The 20,746-nt window shown below is 38.7% G+C and overlaps 1 protein-coding gene across 9 annotated transcripts in view; it reads left to right on the top strand.

Moving 5' to 3' along the window:
- Hexo2 (beta-hexosaminidase 2) overlaps positions 1-20,746 on the top strand; it is a 33,296-nt gene that overhangs the window by 2,513 nt on the left and 10,037 nt on the right. For 4 of the 9 annotated variants that reach the window (XM_073977284.1, XM_073977292.1, XM_073977290.1 and 1 more), the window contains exons 2-3: positions 18,063-18,343; positions 18,408-18,808. In XM_073977284.1, coding sequence (XP_073833385.1) covers positions 18,249-18,343; positions 18,408-18,808 — 496 coding nt within the window. In that variant the 5' untranslated portion in view covers positions 18,063-18,248. Of the gene's footprint in view, positions 1-18,035; positions 18,344-18,407; positions 18,809-20,746 lie in introns of all 9 variants that reach the window. The other 5 variants (XM_073977291.1, XM_073977288.1, XM_073977287.1 and 2 more) reach the window with 2 other exon arrangements.

The raw sequence follows: 20,746 nt of genomic DNA, 5'->3' as shown, positions 1-20,746 counted from the left end.
CCACCGAAATGGCTGAAATTTGGTAATTGATCTTCATTTTGGGTATTAAACCTTCCATATGAAATTCGTCGGTATAGGTCCACGCCTCCATGTAGCCCCCATTGAACGGTACCTCCCGATTTTCGGTATTTTGAAGGTTGTGGCCACAAAAATCCACCGAAATGGCTGAAATTTGGTAATTGGTCTTCATTTTGGGTACTAAACCCTCCATACGAAATTTGTCGGTATAGGTCCACACCTTCATATAGCCCCCATAGAACGTACCTCCCGATTTTCGCTATTTTAAAGGTTGTGGCCACAATAATTTGGTATTTGGTCTTCGTTGGGGGTATAAAACTTTCTCCCAGAAACTTGTCGGTACAGGTCTACGCCTTAGTATAGCCCCCGTAGAACGGTACCTCCCTATTTCCGGTATTTTGAAGGTTGTGACCTCAATATTCCACCGAAATGGCTGAAATTTGATATTACGTCTTCATTTAGGGTATTAAACGTTCCATATTAAACTTGTCGGTATTGGTCCACACCTTAGTATAGCCCCCATAGAACGGTACCTCCCTATTTCCGGTATTTTGAAGGCTGTGGCCTCAATATTCCACCAAAAGTGCTGAAATTTAATATTTAGTCTTCATTAGGGGTATTAAACGTTCCATATGAAATTTTTTGGTATAGATCCACGACTTTATACCCTCCATAGGATGGTACCTACCGATTTTCGGTATTTTGAAGGTTGTGGCCACAATAATCCACCGAAATGGCTGAAATTTGGTAATTGATCTTCATTTTGGGTATTAAGTCTTCCATATGAAATTCCTCGGTATAGGTCCACGCCTCCATGTAGCCCCCATTGAACGGTACCTCCCTATTTCCGGTATTTTGAAGGTTGTGGCCACAATAATCCACCGAAATGGCTGAAATTTGGTAATTGGTCTTCATTTGGGGTATTAAGTTTTTTTTAAATTTAATTTTTTTTTTTGAAAATTTTCGGTATGTGTCCACGACTATACTATAGCCTCCATAGGACGGTACCTCCCTATTTCCGGTATTTTGAAGGTTATGGCCACAGCAGCCCACCGAAATGGCTGAAATTTGGTATTTATTCTTTGTTGGAGGTAAAAGTCTTTCTGACTGAAATTCATCAGTATAGGTCCACGTTTTGATATAGCCCCCATAGAACGGTACCTCCCGATTTTCGTAATTCTGAAGGTTGTGATGTTAATATCCAACCGAAAGAATGAAATTTGTTTGCCTTTGGGTATATACACTTTGATACGAACAAAAATGTGCCTCATCGAAATAACGGTTTTAGACCCCAAGTATGTTTGGACGAAATTAGTTTCAGACAATTTGGAGTCGATTTAGCCATGTCCGTCCGTCTGTCTGGCTGGTGCGCACGATAACTCTCGAACGGATCAACAGATTCGAACCAAATTTTGGGTATCGTAATTATAACTTAGTTTAAGTTCGAAGATGGGCCATATCGGTCGTCTCCTTTGGGTACCTACCCCGCAAAAGTTAAAAAATTGTCTGTAAAATGGTGTGAATGCAATCGATTTGGTCCAAACTTTGCACATCGTATTATTCCTTCCAGATATAGATCGGGTTCGAATATGGACAATATTGGTCCACTCCATCGGGTACCTCCCACACAAAATTCGGATAAAGTGAATTTTAAGAGCTCCTCTCGGATTGTTTTGAAATTTGTTTCAGTAAGTTGTTCTTGCGGCTCCCTTTACGACGGTACAATTTTTTTCTTGCGCAAGTCCATACTTCCTGATATACTTACCTAAAAGTTCCAAGAATCCTTGACGGCACCAACCAAATTGGCAAATCCGCAAGATAATTCTCGCAGGGAGTTTCTGATTGGTGCAGACTTTGCACTTCATATTATTTCATCCAGTCATGTAACAGGTTGGAAGATGCGCCATATCGGTCCTCTCCTTCGGGTACCTCCCCCGCAAAAGTTAAAAAATTGTCTGTAAAATGGTGTGAACGATAACTCTTGAAGGGAGCAATCGATTTGGTCCAAACTTTGCACATCGTATTATTCCTTCCAGATATAGATCGGGTTCGAATATGGACAATATTGGTCCACTCCATCGGGTACCTCCCACACAAAACAATCGGATAAAGTGAAGTTTAAAAGCTCCTTGCGGCTCCCTTTACAACGGTACAATTTTTTCTTGCGCAAGTCCATACTTCCTGAGATATTGGCCTAAAAGTTCCAAGAATCCCAGAGGGCACCAACCAAAATGGCAAATCAGCAAGATAATTATCGCTGGGAGTTTTTGGTTGGTGCAGACTTTGCACATCATATTATTTCATCCAGTCATGTAACAGGTTGGAATATGGACTATATCGGTCCACTCCTTCGGGTACGTCAAACACAAAATTCGGATAAGTTGAAGTTTAAGAGCTCCTCTCGGATCGTCTTGATTTTTTTCAGCAGGTTGTCCTTACGGCTCCCTTTACGACGGTACAATTTTTTTCTTGCGCAAGTCCCTACTTCCTGAGATATTGGCCTAAATGTTCCAAGAAACCCTGACGGCACCAACCAAAATGACAAATCCGCAAGATAATTCTCGCAGCGAGTTTCTGTTTGGTGCAGGATTTGCACATCACATTATTTCATCCAGTTATGTATAAAGTTGGAATATGGGCTATATCATGTATGAAGTTGGAATATGGGCTATATCGGTCCACTTCTTCGGGTACCTCCCACACAAAATTCAAGAAACGTGAAGTTTACGAGCTCCTCTCCCATCGTTTTGATTCTTTTTTCAGTATGTTGTTCTAGGGGCCTCATTAACAACGGTACAATCTTTTTCCGGAGTAAATCAATACTTCCTGAGATAATGAACCAAGGCCCAAAACCCTCCCTGCGCATAGCAAAACGGCTATAGAGCAACATAACTCTAAAACTTTTTTAAAAGTTTCTTTCAAACTTTTAGTTTGGTCAGTGGCTGAAGGTATATCTCCGTCAGCACAGCTGACTGATACTTTCTTACTTGTTTGGTCTTCCATGGGGCTATAAAATATTCCAGAAGATAATTATCAGTATAGGTCCGGGGTTCCCATATCCCCCATAGAATCAGACCTCTTGATTTTCGGTATTTTGAAATATCGGAAATTTGGTATTTAGTCTTCTTTGAGTCTAACAACTTTCCGCCAGAAAATTTGTAGGTATAGATCGACATTTTGATATAGCTTCCATGGAACTGTACTTCCAGAATTTTGGTATTTTAAAAGTTAGGTCATTGTTTTACCGAACTTACTGAAATTTGGTATTTAGTCTTCTTCATAAACGAAAGGAAACGAATTATTCAATTTTACTTCAATACAACTCGTGGTGGTGGGTATAACAAGTTCGGCCACGCCGAACTTTACTTCGTTCTAACTTGTTTATACAACAAGTAGAAAAATCAATTGGCTTGGGCGACAGCTAAATACATTCTCACAAGAATAGTGCACCTAAGTGGCGCTTAAAAAAACCAGTAAGGAAAGGATCAAAGTCGGGCGGGGCCGACTATATGACACCCTACATCACTGTGAATAGGTAAAATATATATGGGAGCTAAATCCAAACAAATTACGATATAATTTGGCACATATATTTCTAGACCAAACACCGTCACACATTCCAAATTTCATCAAAATTAGACATACATAGCGTCTTTGGTGCATCAAATACCATAAATCGGGCGAAAATATATACGGGAGCTATATCCAAATACGAACCGATTTCGATAAAATTTGGCACACCTATTTCTAGACCAAATTCCGTCACACATTCCATATTTCATTGAGATCGGACATATATAACGTGTTTCGTGCACCAAATAGCAAAAATTGGCCAAAAATATATATGGGAGTTATATCCAAATTTGACCCGATTTTGATGTAATTTGGAACACTTATTTGTAGACCAAATTCCGTCACACATTCCAAATTTCATTAAGATCGGACATATATGACGTCTTTCGTGCACCAAATACCAAAAACCGGCCGAAAATTTATATGGAAGTTATAACCAAATCTGAACCGATTTTGATATAATTGGGTACATTTATCTATAGACCTAATTCCATTACACATTCCAAATTTCATCAAAATTGGACAGATACAGCGTGTTTGGTGCATCAAATACCTCAAATCGACCGAAAATATGTATGGGAGCTATATTCAAATCTGAACCGATTTCAATACAATTTGGCACATTTATCTATAGACCTAATTCCATCACACATTCCAAATTTCATAAAAATTACACAGATATAGGCTGTTTGGTGCATCAAGTACCTCAAATCGGTCGAAAATATATATGAGTGCTATATCCAAATCTGAACCGATTGTCACCAAAAGCAATAGCGTTCTTCATGAGGCTAAAAAATGATCTTCCCCAATTTTTAGCCAAATCGAACAATAATTGCGACCTGTACGTTGCGAACGGACGGACATGCATAAGTCGACTTAGAAAGTGATTCTATGCATATCCCTAGAAGGAACTATGGGTCTATCTCTTTTCCTTAGGCATGTTACATACAAATGCACTAACACATAATATCCTTACTACAGGGTGGTGTAGGGTATAAAAATGTTGTATTTTCGAAGGTAACAAAAGAAGTTTTGGAATTTCCCATTTTAACATTCTAGGCGTTTGTCGATATGTATCATAAACAGAAGGCTAATTATTCCACTAATAAATTGAATCAAATCACCCACCTCTTGGATGGGTATTTGGCATTTTCTAGTCAGTAAAAAACTTTCACCCTAGACAAGTCCTTAAGAAGTGATGCTAAATATTAGCAAATTATACTATTACAAGGACCACTCGCTATAGAAATTTCAACATGATACGGAAAGTCCCCTTAAACTAGTTTTAACCAAAAAATTTTTGAACTATTGTGGAATAGAATCTGAAAGACCAAGTTCCGCAATGGACTATTGTGAGAGTCATTCTTTTTGATAGTTAGTCACCATAGGATTTTATATCGTTGTAATCAATGCACATTTATATAAGGTAGAAGTGACAATCAGCTGTAGTTTTACTTTTTTGTAAATTTGGTTTTCAAAATGTAATAGGGGCTAATCATGAAATTTGAAACTTCGAAATTTGCTACCATAAAATTCTTCTTTTCATCGTAAACGTGTAATAACAGTGACCTACGACAGTTCTGTATACTTTATATCATGGCGCACGGTGGGTGCCACCGTGGTGCAATGGTATGCACACCCGCCTTGCACGCCGAAGATCGTGGGTTCGATTCCCCGGCCAGTCAACATCAAACACTTTTCAACGGTGGGAAAATACCCCTCAGTAATGTTGGCGACATTTTCTGAGTATTTCAGCATTGTACAACTTTCCTACAGGTGGTATCTTAGACACGCCGTTCAGACTCGGCTATAAACAGTAGGTCCCATATCATTGAGCTAATATGAATCGGGGTGCACTCATTGATATGAGAGAAGTCTCCCCTGTCCCGACTGGGATGTTTGTGGAACAATTATATTATTAACTAGCAAAATGCCCGCTACTACGTATGCGGAAAAGGAATAATATACAAATAAACAGTATTTAATATGGTGAACACTGAAAATGTTGATGTACTAATATCTATTTGAATTTATATTTAATTTCATTTAAGTCTGTTCGTACACGTTTTGTTCGAATTTCAAAAAAGACCCTACACTTCAAAAGCGGACTACATTTTAAATTACAGTCCATGTTATATTTGAAAATTTTGTGATATCAAAATGTGGATAACTTTTATTCAAAACCTGTTATTTTATTTTAGGCCTTTTTATTCTCAGAATGTAAAAACCTTCTTGTAAAAAATTAGCCGCATAGATCTACCTTTTCAAATGAACTTACTGCTTTTTGATTTCAGTACATTATAGTACACTATTCAGTACAATTTTTAAAATCCAGGACCTTAGCTCAAATTGTACAGCTTTAGCTCTACTTGTTACATGTAGAAACCTTTTATACATTTAAAGGCGGATTTTAATAAACATTCTGATCCAATCTACACAGCGATCCTCATAACAAATTTCATTTATCGATTCACTCAATACCAGTGCTTCAATATTTAGTATTATTTAATACTTCTAGTACACTTATTGTACGACCACCTCTAACAATGAACCTGACAAATAAATAATAAATCGGAATTCCACTTCTATTGCTAAGCCCAATACCAAATTTATTGCAATTTTGTACTTTTCACACACTAAATGTATAATTCCAGCTTCATTGCCAAACCTAACGTCAAATTTAATATCATTTAGTACATTTCGTATTTCTCAATAAATCAGCCAGCCCTCAGCCTAATTTCAGAATTTGTATGCAGTTAAAAAATCCTTATTTAGACACCAACACAACAATTCGAAATTCCGCGCATATCCTTTCATGCAACCCCAAACTGGTACCAAATTTAGTACTTATAATATGTATAATTTTCAAAAATTATTTCCTTATATCCAAAACTATATCCCAATCGCCATTTAGTATTTTTCGTATACATAAGTACGAAATTCCAAAACATCCTCTCTATCTTCACTCTAAATGCCAACTGCTGTACTAATACCGAATTTCACAACTTCACCAAATTCTGTGCCATATAGTAATTTTCATACACTTATTGTACGTATATCCACAACAACATCCATATCTCAACCCTACACACCAATAGCGGCTATAATACCAAATTTCCGAATTCCTCCTCTATTTCTAATACCATCAACACTTTTCGCATGAAAGTACGAATTTCCAAAACCACCTGAAACCTACACTCCAACAGTAATCTTAATTTAGACAGATAGTTATCTGCAACAGTAATTCCGAATTTCATGATTCCTCCTCTATCCGTTCACCCAAATCTAAATTGCACCAAATAAGTACGAACTTTCAAAACTATCTCAGTCCTACACTCCAACAGTTCACTACTTTCCGTACCCATAAGTACGAATTTCCAAAACTACCTCAATCCTACACTCCATAGGTAATCTTTATTAAAAATTTCAGGATTCCAGCTCTATGTGTTGATCGAAATCCAAATTGTACCAAACTTAGTACTTTCCGTACCCATAAGTACGAATTTTCAAAACTACCTCAATTTTACACTCCATAAGTAATCTTAATTCCAAATTTCATCATTTCAGCTTTATCCGTTCACCTAAATTTAAATTGTACAAAATGTAGTACCATTTAGTACTTTCCGTACCAATTAGTGCGAATTTCCAAAATTACCTCAATCCTACACCCCAAAGATAATCTTAACTCCAAATTTCAAGATTCCAGCTCTATCCGTTCACCCAAATCCAAATTCATTACCATTTAGTACTTTTCGTACCATCTAAGTACGAATTTCCAAAACTTCCTCAATCCTACAGTCCAAGAGTAATCTCAATTCCAAATTGCAGGATTTCAGCTCTATTCGTACCAAATTTAGTATCATTTAGTACTTTCCGTACCCATAAGTACGAATTTCCAAAATTACCTCAATCCTACACTCCAAAGATAATCTTAATTCCAAATTTCAGGATGCCAGCTTTATCCTTTAACCCAAAACCAAATTTAGCACCATTTAATACTTTCCGTACCCATAAGTACGAAATTGCTGGTTTCCAGCTCTATCCGTTCACCCAAATCCAATTGTACCAATTTTAGTACCATTTAGTACTTTTCGTAAACATAAGTACTAATACTATTCCATATATCAATCGTACACTTCAACTGTTATCTTAATTCCAAATTTCAAGTTTCCAGCTCTATTCATTCACCCAAATCCAAGCTGTACAAAATTTAGTACCATTTAGAACTTGTCGTAAACATAAGTACGAATTTCGAAAACTACCCCCATATCGCAATCCTATACTCCGTCAGTAATCTTAATTCCAAATTTCAGGTTTCTAGCTCTTTCTGTTAACCCAAATCCAAGTTGTACTAAATTAAGTACCATTTAGTACTTTTCGTACACATAAGTACGAACTTCCAAAACTACCCCCATATCTCAATCCTATACTCCGTCAGTAATCTTAATTCTAAATTTCAGATTTCCAGGAAAGGATAGAGCCTTTCACCCAAATTCAAATTTTACTAAATTTAGTACGACTTAGTACTTTTCTTTCACATGAGTACGAATTTCACAAACCATATGCTTTTATAAACACCACTTCCCAACCTTCATTTCCAAAACAAATTACAAGTTTCTAGCTACATCCGTGCAAAATATACAATTGGTACTAAATTTAGTACCTTTCGTACACTTATAGGTCGAATTTCCATAAACCCTTTGGTACATATTTCTAAGTATCCATTAGTTACCCTCGTTCCAAATTTCAGAATTCTAGCTCTTCCCGTTTGCCTAATACAAAGGGTACCATATTTAGTACCTTTTAGTACTTTTCGTACCCTTCCAGTTCGAATTTCCAAAAACCCAGCCTTATTTCACCCCTACACACCAACAGCAACCCACAGTCAAAATTTCAGCTTTCTAGCTTCAGCGGTTTCGTCTGGGCGATGATATGCCAGTCAGTCATTCACTCAGTCATCTCTAAGCTCTTTTATTTTATATATATAGATTATTATTTCCTTTTATAAACACCACTTCCCAACCTTAATTTACAACCCAAATCCGAGTTGTACTGAATATAGTACCATTTAGTACTTTTCGTTCCCATAATTTACGAATTTCCAAACCTTTCTCAATTCTACACTCCAACAGTAATCTTAATTCCAAATTTCAGGTTTCGAACTTTATCCTTCCACCCAAATCCAAGTTGTACTAAATTTAGTACCATTTAGTACTTTTCGTACACATAAGTACGAATTTCCAAAACTACCCCCATATCTCAATCCTATACTCCGTCAGTAATCTTAATTCCAAATTTCAGGTTTCCAGCTATTTCCGTTAACCCAAATCCAAGTTGTACTAAATATAGTACCATTTAGTACTTTTCATACACATACATATGTACGAATTTCCAAACCAATCTCATTCCTACACTCCAACAGTAATCTTAATTCCAAATTTCAGGTTTCGAACTCTATCCGTTCACCCAAATACAAGTTGTACTAAATTTAGTACCATTTAGTACTTTTCGTACACATAAGTACGAATTTCTAAAACTACCCCCATATCTCAATCCTATACTCCGTCAGTAATCTTAGTTCCAAATTTCAGGTTTCTAGCTCTATCCTTTCACCCAAATCTAAATTGTACTAAATTTAGTACCATTTAGTACTTTTCGTTCACATGAGTACGAATTCCCTGAACCATTTCCTTTTAAAAACACAACTTCCCAACCTTCATTGCATACCAAATTCCAAATTTCTTGCTAAAACCATTTAAAATATACAACTGGTACTAAATTTTGTAACTTTTAGTACTTTTCGTACACTTAGAGGTCGAATATCCAAATACCATTTGGTACATCTTTTTAGCTCTCCATCAGTTACCCTCATTCCAAATTTCAGAATTCTAGCTCTTCCTGTTTGCCTAATACAAAGGGTACCATATTTAGTACATTTTAGTACTTTTCGTACCCTTCTAGGTCGAATTTCCAAAAACCCAGCCTTATCTCACCCCTACACACCAACAGCAACCCACAGTCAAAATTTCAGCTTTCTAGCTTCAGCGGTTTCGTCTGGGCGATGATATGCCAGTCAGTCACTCACTCACTCACTCAGTCATCACTAAGCTCTTTTATATATATAGATTATCCCAGGTAATGGTATATTAAAATTTTGAATATGTTATGTCAACATTTTCTTTATGTTGTTGGGGAAATAACAACAAAAATATTTTTTTTTTATAAAGGGATTTGACTTTTCATATTCGAACAGCTTGGTAATTGTGCTATGCTTTATATTTAAATTTTGAGTCAAATTTGTTCTATTTTAGAGGATATTCAAAATATATTTGTTTTTCCTGAGAAAAATTTTAGAACGACCCCATTATTCAATATTTTCTTTGACATTACATTTTCAATAACAACAATGTTGTTTTTGTAAATATGTTAGTTGTTGTAATTCATGCATTTACCTTTTGCCTTGGGTATAATCAGTTATCATGAAAATGTCAAACAATTGTAAAAATTCACTTAGGTGGGTATGTCAGCCATGTACAACTTTTCTACAAAAAATTTTTTACGGCAGCAGTTCGAACTCGGCGATAAAAAATAGGTTCCATATCATTGAGCTAATAAAGTTCTTGCGAATTAGTCCGGTCAAAATAGACATGCGTATAAGGGGGAAATAGCAAAAATTCCCACAAAGCTGAATTTTGGTGGAGAGCTGGGGTTGGCCATTAGAAGCAACGTCCTAAAAGTCCCCATCGATCCCATGTGTGCAAAACAAGTTATTGGGGGTCAAAGGTCATTTTTGGAGGCATTATTCAGTTTTTTTTTTAATTTTTTCAAAAACGGTAATACTTAGCAAAAGCTGGCTAAAGTAAAAGTTGTAGATTCAATAATTGTCTACAAGAGTGGTCTTTATGATTCTTAAAAAAGACTTACCATTTTCGAGATATCGCGATCTAAAGGTCAAATAAAAAATAAGTCGCGTAAGTACATTCTGAGGCGAATCGGTTAAAGTAACGACGATATGTGTTAGATACTTCCGTAAGCTTTCAAACGATATCCACTTTGCCGTAATCGGTTCAGTAGAACCGGGTCTAACCCGGTTTTTAAATTTGGCCTTTCGGGTCGAATAACCGGTGAACCGGATCTGCAACCGTTGAAAATTATACATTTCCGTAATCAGCGCAACAGACCCTACCTTCGGACAAAACTTGAAAAAAATCGGAGAGTTTTCGTTGGGGTCGTTCCCGTTGGGCTTTCGATTATACATGTGGGTTAAATGGGCTATTTTTGCATAAAATGACTCTAACATTGAATAACTCTACTAAACACGCTCCGATTTTATTGGATTTTTTTTTAGAAGATAGCTATAATTTCGCTCTTTAAGAAAATATATATTTTTTGGGGGGACAGACCCGATTACTTCGCTTATATTAGCCAGTTCGTCTAAATAATTGCATATTTCCCTTATAAGTGCATAAAAATCATGTGTTTTTTAGAACAGCTATATCTCAAGAATGGTTCCTTCTAGGAAAAAAATTATAAAGGTCAAGCTTATAGATAATTTTTCTGTCTACAATATTTACTTTAGTCACTTTTTGATTGGAACAACCGTTTTCAAAAAATAAATCCGAAAACCTAAAAACTCTTAAAATTTGACCTTTGACCCCGAATATTTTGTTTTGCACACATGGGATCGATGGGGACTTTTAGGACGTTGCTTCTAATGGCAAACCCTAGCTCTCCACCAAAATTCAGCTTTGTGGGAATTTTTGCTATTTCAATGTCTATTTTGACCGGACTAAATAAGAGGTGTTCTTTTGACATTCAAAGAAAATTTGTCATTTATTGTTGTCTTATTAGTAGACAGCGAATTTTATGCAACCCCTATTTTTGGTCCGATTCATGTCAAACTTTGGGGCTGGGCATATTTATGGCTTCTGATTTAATTGCAATCGAAACATACGACATATGCAAAATTATGAAAAACGCAAAAAATTTGCATATGCAAAAGTTTTTACATATTTTCTTATGCAACAAATATTTCAATTACAATGTACAACACAAAAAATAATTACAAGATAATTCAGCCAGATTATGAAAGAGGACCAAAAAAAAGAAGACACGTGTACCGGCATTTTGAAAGTTTATGTCGAGAAGCAACCTAAATAGGCGTGGCAAGTTCCGCCCATTTCTACAGGTTTTGAAATATTCGACATCAGATTCCTTGGAATCCTTGTATTTTAGGTATAAAGTGTCTTTGGCAATATTACCGACGACAATGCGGGGTATCGTTTTATGAAAAAATTAACCCTCATGCGAGTCAGTAAAGGGGTCTTTTTGATCCATTTTTTCAAAAAAGTTTAAAACCTCCTTTAAAATGTGATCGTTCGTATCAGATCAAAATATTCTACAAAATTATTTGTCATAAAATTTTATTATAGGTCCCCGAATACACCAAAACTCTTAATCGTATCTAAACGCCAGGAATCTGCCAAAAGTAAAATCACGTTTTAGGGTTAATGTTGTACTTTATCTGAGTTTATTACGTTTTGTCCCACAAAACTTCATTCTAGATAGAAGACGTCAAAAACAAAAATATTACTTACTTACTTAGCTGGCCCAATACTGAACATTTGTTCCGTAGACCGAACTAATTCTCTCTGTTTTTCGCTTCGCTTTCCGGAATACCGCGCCTTTTCATTTCTTCATCCACTTGTATGCTCCATCGAAGCTTAGGCCTGCCGATTCTGCGTGCACCACCGTGTGGCATGTATTCATACGCCTTTTTAGCGGGTTCATCATCGTTCATTCTTATGATATGGCCTAGCCAACGCAATCGTTGCATCTCGATACGTTTAACTATATTCATGTCTTTGTATAGCTGATATCTATCTAGCTGATATCGGTCTACGCAAATCGGCCCGTAGATCTTTCGAAGAATTTTCCTCTCAAACACACAAAGCACTGCCTTATCTACTTGCGCAAGTACCCATGCTTCAGAGCCACACATTAGCACGGGTAGTATCCGCGTTTTGTATAGTGTTATTTTTGTTTGGCGAGATGTGGCTTTGTCTTTAAATTGCTTACTTAAACCATAGTAGCATCTGTTGGACAATACAATTCTTCTTCTTATTTCACAACTTATGTTGTTTGTTGTGTTTATGGCTGTGCCGAACTACCTCAAAATTATAGGTACCAACTTCCACAGTTGGTTCGAGCTCAATGGACGCGTTGCGCGTCGACAACATCTTTTCGCCGTTTACCGCCAGGCCCACTTTCGCAGATTCTGCTTCCACCTTCCTAAAGGTATCAGTTACTTCCTTTACTGATCGTCCCATGATGTCTATGTCATCAGCATAAGCAAGTAACATGTGGCTATTGGTGTAAATTGTGCCATTTCTTTTGACATCTGCATCTCGTATTACCTTTTCCAGCAAAATGTTGAATAGGTCACACGAAAGGCTGTCTCCTTGTATGAAACCTCTTTTGGTACTGAACTGTTTGGAGAGGTTCTTTCCAATTTTAACTAAGGACCTAGTATCAGTTAAAATCATTTTACAAAGCCGGATGAGCTTTGCGGGGATACTAAATTCAGACATTGCATGGAATACCTTTGATCGGAGGGGACTGTCGAATGCTGCTTTATAATCGACAAAAAGGTGATATGTGTCGATCTGCATCTCTTGGGTCTTCTCTAGGATTTGCCGCAGGGTAAATATCTGATCAATGGTGAACTTGCCAGGTCTAAAGCCACATTGGTATGGTCCAATTATTTCGTTGACCATTGGCTTTAGTCGTTCGCACAATATCCCTGACACTATCTTATAGGCAATAGGGAGAATCCTTATGCCCCTATAATTGGAGCATACAGTCTTATCTCCTTTCTTGTGGATGGGACACAGGATGCTCAGGTTCCAATCGTCGGGTACGCGTTCTTCCTGCCAGATGGTGCTAACTAGCTGATGCATACACCTTATCAGCGCGTCGCCTCCGGTTTTAAACAGAGCGGCTGGTAAGCCATCGGCTCCTACTTACCTACTTAGCTGGCTCATTACAGAACATTTGTTCTATAGGCCGAACTAAGAAAAGTTCTCCAATTCTCTCTATTTGTTGCTTCGCACTCTGGAATACCGCGCCTTTTCATCTCTTCATCCACTTGTTTGCGCCATCTATTCTTTGGCCTGCCAATTCTGCGTGCACCGCCAAGCGGTTCGTATTTATACGCCTTTTTAGCGGGTTCATCATCGCTCATTCTTATGGTATGGCCCAGCCAACGCAATCGTTGCATCTCAATACGTTTAACTATATTGATGTCGTTGTAGATCTAGCAATGTCCGTCCGTCTGTTTGTCTGTCCGTCTGTCTGTCTGGCTGGCTGGTGCGCACGATAACTCTCGAACGGATCAATCGATTCTGTTCAAATTTTGGGGTATCGAAATATTTTATCCAGATTCGATTTAAGTTCGAAGATGGCCATATAGGTCCAATCCTTCAGGTACCTCCCCCACAAATGTTCAAAAATTGTCTCAAAACTTGTGCGCACGATAACTCTTGTAGGGAATAACCGATTTGGTCCATACTTTGCACATCGTGTAATTTCTACCAAACTTAGATGAGGTTCCAATATGGACTCAATCGGTCCACTCCTTCGGGTACCTCCCACACAAAATTTCGGAAAAGTTCAGTTTAGGACCTGGTGTCGAATCGCTTTGATTTTTGTTTACGCAAGTTGTATTCGCTGTGCTCTATACGACGCTGTAAGTTTCATTAGGGGCAAGTCCATACTTCCTGAGAAAATAGCCTGAAAGTTACAAAAACCCCTCTGACACCGTGTGTAGTGGTTGGAGCGCAAGATAACTCTCGAACGGATCAACCGATTCGGCCCAAAATTTAACTTTCGAAATATTTTGTCCAAGCTTAGTTCAAGTTCAACGATGGATTATATCGGTCCACTCCTTCCGGTACCTCCCCCACAAAAGTTCGAAAATGTTAAGAAAATTTGTGCGTACGATAACTCTTGAAGGAAGTAACCGATTTGGTCCATACTTTGCACATTATAAAATTTCTACAAGACTTAGATGAGGTTCCAATATGGACTCAATCGGTAAACTCCTTCGAGTACCTCCCATACAAAATTTCGGAAAAGTTCAGTTTAGGACCTGCTCTCGAATCGCCTTGGTTTTTGTTATAACATCTTGTATTCACTGTCCCCTATACGAAGGTTGATGGGTGGAAGCGCAAGATAATTCTCGAACGGAAATGGCGATTCCTGCCAAAATCGATCCACTCCTTCAGGTACCTACCCCACAAAAATTCAAAAATATTCGGAAAAATTGTGCGCACGATAACTCTTGATGGGAGTGACCGATTTGGTCCATACTTAACACATTCTCATAATATCTACCAGATATAGATCAGGTTCGAAAATGGACTATATTTGTCCACTCCATCCCGTACATCCCACACACAATTTTGGATAAGTTCAATTGAATTACTTTGGTTTTTCTTGAAGCAACTTACATTTGCTGCCTCAATTACGATGGTAAAAGTTGTTTCAGGGGCAATTCCATACTTCTTGTGCAAACAGCCCGAAGAGAGTAAAAACCCCCTATGGCACCATATGTTGTGGCTGGAGATTCACTTCCATATCGGTCAATGCCGATCCATTCCTTTAAGTACCTTTTCCGCAACATTTTTGAACTTTAATCCTAATCAACATTTTTGTCAATTCATACGACCAAAATTTTTAAACCGCCTAAATACATACGTTTTTTGTGAAAAAAGTGTTTCAATTCGCACAGGCTGAGGGTATATCTCTGTCGGCAAAGCCGACTGATACTTTTTTACTTGTTTTATTTCACAACTGATATCGTTAGTTGTGTTTACGGAGGTGCCGAGGTAGACGAAGTCTTTTACTACCTCAAAATTATAGGAACCAACGTCGACAGTTGGCCCGATCTCCATGGAGCCGCATTGGTATGGCCTAATTTTCTCGTTGACCATAGGCTTTAGTCGTTCGCACAATATCCCTGACACGATCTGGTAGGCAATCGGGAGTGGACTTATGCCCCTATAGTTAGAGCATATAGTATTATCTCCTTTCTTATGGACGAATCGTCGGGTACGCGTTCTTCCTGCCAGATGGTGCTAACTAGCTGATGAATACACCTTATCAGCATGTCGCCTCCGGTTTTGAACAGCTCGGCTGGTAAGCCATCGGCTCCTGCTGCCTTATTATTCTTCAGCCGGTTTATTGCTGTCTTTACCTCATCTTGGCTGGGCGGTATACATTCAATACCATCTTCTGGGATTGGATCTGTGGTATCTTCGTCGTCTTCGCTGGATACCCACAGGTTTGAAAAATGCTCTTTCCATATCCTGAGCACACTGTCTGTATCAGTTACCAAATTACCTTGCTGGTCTCTACAGGAGGATGTGCCTGTACCAAAGCCATAAGTTTGATGCTTGACTCTTTGGTAGAATTTTCGGACTTCATTCTGTCTCCTGTACATTTCGATTTGTTCACACTCCCGCTTTTCCATCTCTCTCTTTTTTCTGCGGAAAAGACGTTTCTCCTCCTTTTCTCCCGATACCTCTCTCGTGCGCTGCGCGTTGCTACTAATTGTAAAGTAGCCCTATATGCCGCATTTTTCTCTTCGGCAGCAGCACGACACTCTTGGTCATACCGTAGATTTCTTGGTCTCTGATATCCAAATACTGATTTTGTTGCTGTTTGCATGGAATGGGCAATGTTTGCCATTGTTCTGATATGTTACCGGGAAGAGGAGTGCTTTGATTAAGCAGTTGGGTCAGTTGGGTGCAATATGTTGTGGCTATCTGTTGTGATTGCAGCTTACCGATGCCCAACTTCCGTGTTGTCTCTGTCCGCACATTGTTTGCTACGTTTAATCTGGTACGTACCTTTGCTGCAACAATATAGTGGTCCGAGTCTATGTTTGCACCTCGGAACGATCGTACATCCAACACGCTTGATGCATGTCTTCCATCAATCACAACGTGATCAATTTGATTTCTTGTTCTTTGATCTGGCGACAGCCAGGTGTCCTTATGAATATCGAGATGCTTAAATCTGGTACTGCTATCTACCATGTTTCTTGCAGGTGCAAAGTCTATCAGCCTCATACCATTGTCAGATGTTTCGCTGTGGAGACTGAATTTCCCGACTGTTGTGCCAAAGATATTCTCCTTTCCAATTGTGACATTAAAATCGCCTAGTATAATTTTAATGTCATGGGCAGGGCAACGGTCATAAGTTTCTTCTAAGCGCTCGTAAAATATATCTTTGGTCTGTTCGTCCTTGTCTTCAGTGGGAGCATGAGCGCAAATGAAGCTGATGTTGAAGAATTTTGCTTTTAATCGAATTGCAGCGAGTCTTTCATTCACTGGGGTGAAGCTGGAGACCAGGTGTTTTAACCTCCGACCAACTACAAATTCGCAAACAAACTCATTCTTTATGCCATGGCAGCTATAATACAGTGCGTCACCTTTGGGTGTTGTTGTGACGCCTTTCCCGTTCCATCGTATTTCCTGTACGGCAGTAATGTCGGCTTTGTACTTTTCAAGTACATCTGCCAATGCGTAAACTGCACCTTCTCTATAAAGAGTGCGAACATTCCAGGTGCAGATTCGCAAATCATGGTCCTTAAAACGTTTGCGAGGTTCGTCAACTTTAGAGGGATTTGTTTTTCTTTTCTTTCGTTTTTTCATAGTAGGCTGTTTTAAGCTAGGATCGGGACCACATTTTCTTCACAGGTAGGTCTAGTCACCCTGATCACAAATATATATAACATTTATATAACATATGTACCTCCCGAGATGTGGGTCTCTGAAGTTCCGACCGGATAATGATAATATGAGCACCATTGTAAATCTTAAGGAATATACTATCATACATATTATAAAAAATCGGCCTTCGGCCGGGGATTAAGAACTTTCTCTTATGGACAGGTACAAATCTCGGGAACGGGAACAAAATTTTATTTGAAATCTGAAATTTATCTCTAAATAGCCCGCCTTTAACAAGGGAATTTTCACATCTTCAGATGCCCATATCTCGGGAAGTATGGGTGACGAGACCTACCTGTGAAAAAAAATGTAAGCCTCTTTTTAATTCGTTACGACATTGGGAATGGATTCTCAACAGTATATTTATTGTGGAAGATCTGGAACATTTGCAAAAATACATCGAATGGAATTAGTTTTTCTGTTTGTTTAAGTAAATGTCTTGGAAATTCAATTTGCCTATTTATAAGTTTCCACTTATCAGCACATCTGTCAGTCAATCAAGAAGAGACTGATCCAAAAGACTCCGGAAAATGCCATTTGTGAAAGTGTTGTTGTTGTTTTTAGTTTCTGTGATTTATTATCAGTGAAACGTAAAAAGTCAAGTCAATCACCATTTGACACCATTAAAGTGAATAAAAATATTTGCAGCTGTAGTAACCGGCAGTTTGTCTTTAGATTCCGATGCATGTGCAGTGCGGGTAGCGAACAATTTAGAGTGATATTTTACTGAACAAAGTGATATGGAATAATAATAATAAGTAAAACAATAAATACCAAAGTCAAGACAAAATTCATTCAAGGACTTTAGAGAAAATAGCTCCTATAAATAAAAACAAAACGAAGAAGTGGCAGAAAGTTAAAATGATTTGGAAATATGCGGTGACATTGATATTCCTGCAATATTTGTTGACAACAGCAGCTGCATTTGGTAGTCCAGGCGTAGAACCGGATACAAGGTGGGTACATGATGAAATATACATATATTTCAATATCGTTTTAATAAATTTTGAACCCATTTAGTAATAAATGGATCTGCACCTCCACCGAACTATGCCAATTGGATGATGCCTCAAATATTGGCGATGCAAAACGTTTTGAGAGTCAACATGATTGCCGCATGTCATGCGGTAAATATGGTGCCATATGGCCTATGCCAACCGGAAGTGTTTCTCTGTCGCAGGATCGTATCCACTTCGATCCTTGGAAAGTGCGATTTAATGTTGTCGCTCCTAGTCCGGCTTCAACACAATTTATACGCGAAACAAATCGTATCTTTGTTAGTAACATCATAAAAGAATGTCTGCGTAATTGTACGCTGGAACAGAGTAAAGAGGTACTCGTTAAGGCAACAGTAAATTCAACAGATTTGACATTAGATTGGTCAACAGATGAGTCGTATCAGCTGGTGATAAGAACAACAGGTGAGTGAGGGTGAAAGTATGTAGTAAATCATATTTGTTGGTAAGAAGACATGTATGTTTTAAAAGAGATGAAATGGGGGTTTAGCTTTCCTATTGCAGCAGCCAGTTCAATACAGACCTATGTCGCTTCAGCGTGACTCTAATGACTCGTTCATGCAATCTATGGCGTTGCAATCAGGTATAAAACCAAGGCGGAGTTGTTTAAAGTATGCATATCGCTCAGAAATAGTTGTACTCCAGGTTATAGGCCCAACATTAGCCCGCATTTGAAAGGTCATAACAATCTGGTCCTCGCAAACCACCGTAGTGTCACCAGCCGCACAATTTAATCGTAGAGTTGCTTAACGTATGCATCTCGCCGACAAATAGTTGTACTCCCGGTTATAGGCCTAACATTAGCCCGCATTTGAATGGTCATAACCATCGGGTCCTCGCAAACGACCATAGTGTCACCAGCCGCCCAATTTAATCACCTCTGAATGCCGCACTTCCATCTATCATAGGAAAGCTATTTGGTCCAGTTTCGCCACTTCAGATATCTGCCAAACCCTTCTTGATTTTCGGATAGCAAAAATGACATCATCCCTGCTGCAGCTGCTCACCCAAACTTTCCAGCAGAGGCGACGGGATTAGCAAATGAGCATGATGAGCTTCTCCATGCCAACCCTCATGATCCCAGAATCAGGGATCTGACACTGGAACTTAACAAGTTGGTCGGTGAGTCTAAGCGGAACATGTGGTCAAATAATCTGAAGAGTTGCACCATTGGAGACGGAATAAGGGAATTTTGGGCAACGGTTAAGTCATTCTCGAACCCTGTAAAGAAGGATAATAGGACCTCAGCCACGTTTGGCGCTGTTACGGTAACTGATCCGAAGAGGTGAGCATATTATTGCAATCGACAGTTTGTCGAGCATCCGGAAGTAATAGGACGAAGAGATTACTGCATCGCATTACATCTCTTGCTGCCGAGTAGGAACCGCTACAATTTATATTGGATAATGTTGCAAATGTCATCGAGAAATAAGTCGAGAGGAAATTATACAAAGCGTTAGGCACTGACGGTATCTCCATGGCAATGTTGAAACTGAGAGAAGAGCCGGGGGTTGATCATCTTACGAAAGTTCTCAACCTGTGGCTGGCCACCCACATCGTGTCCGAAGTCTGGAAAATTGTCCGGATGGTCCCGCTATTGAAGCCAGGCAAGGATGCCAGTAAAGGTGAATCGTATAGGCCGATTTTGACTTTTGAGGATTTTCTACTCCCCAGTATCAGAATAGGTAGTAGTTGATCATTAGTACAGGTTTCGTGCCCGAACTCTGGAAAATGGTTAGGATGGCCCCCCTATTGAAGCTGAGATGCCAGCAAAGGTGAATTGTACAGCAGAAATGTTTGAGGCATCTATGCAAATGACGATCATCAAAATGGGCAGTACAGCACTAGAACAGTGTTGCAGGCCATCTTCATAAATATTAGTGGATGACTCAACCAAAAACAAGCCGTGTGATAAGAGAGCGTTGGTGGCGCCCGACTTCAGAATTCCGACTATTAACTAACCCAAGATCCTAGGTGTACAGCATGTTCACGCCGTCCGTGCATTTGACATCCACGAAAAACCAGAGTAGTATTAGCTCAACTAATTTCTATAGGGCAAGGTTGATGATACTGTGGAAAACATCTGCACAGCATGCGGTACACCTTTTCAACTGTCCTGCCAAACATATTCAACTAGCTTTGTGGCTGCAGGCAATCGATGCAGTCACATTCCTCCACCCGGAGATCATATGATTTTACAACAGCAACATTGGGTGTTGCTGTTGGGGAGACTGTGGGGGTGTCTCGTATGCCGACGACGACGATGAGGAAGTAAACGATACGCTGGTGATGTTCTGACATCTCGAATCAGGCAGTGACACAACTCGTATCACAGTAGACCAG

The sequence above is a fragment of the Musca autumnalis genome, unplaced genomic scaffold (assembly GCF_047663935.1).
Source record: "Musca autumnalis isolate F117 unplaced genomic scaffold, ASM4766393v1 scaffold_3, whole genome shotgun sequence".
NCBI lineage: Eukaryota > Metazoa > Arthropoda > Insecta > Diptera > Muscidae > Musca > Musca autumnalis.
This window is presented reverse-complemented; position numbering and strand designations above follow the sequence as displayed.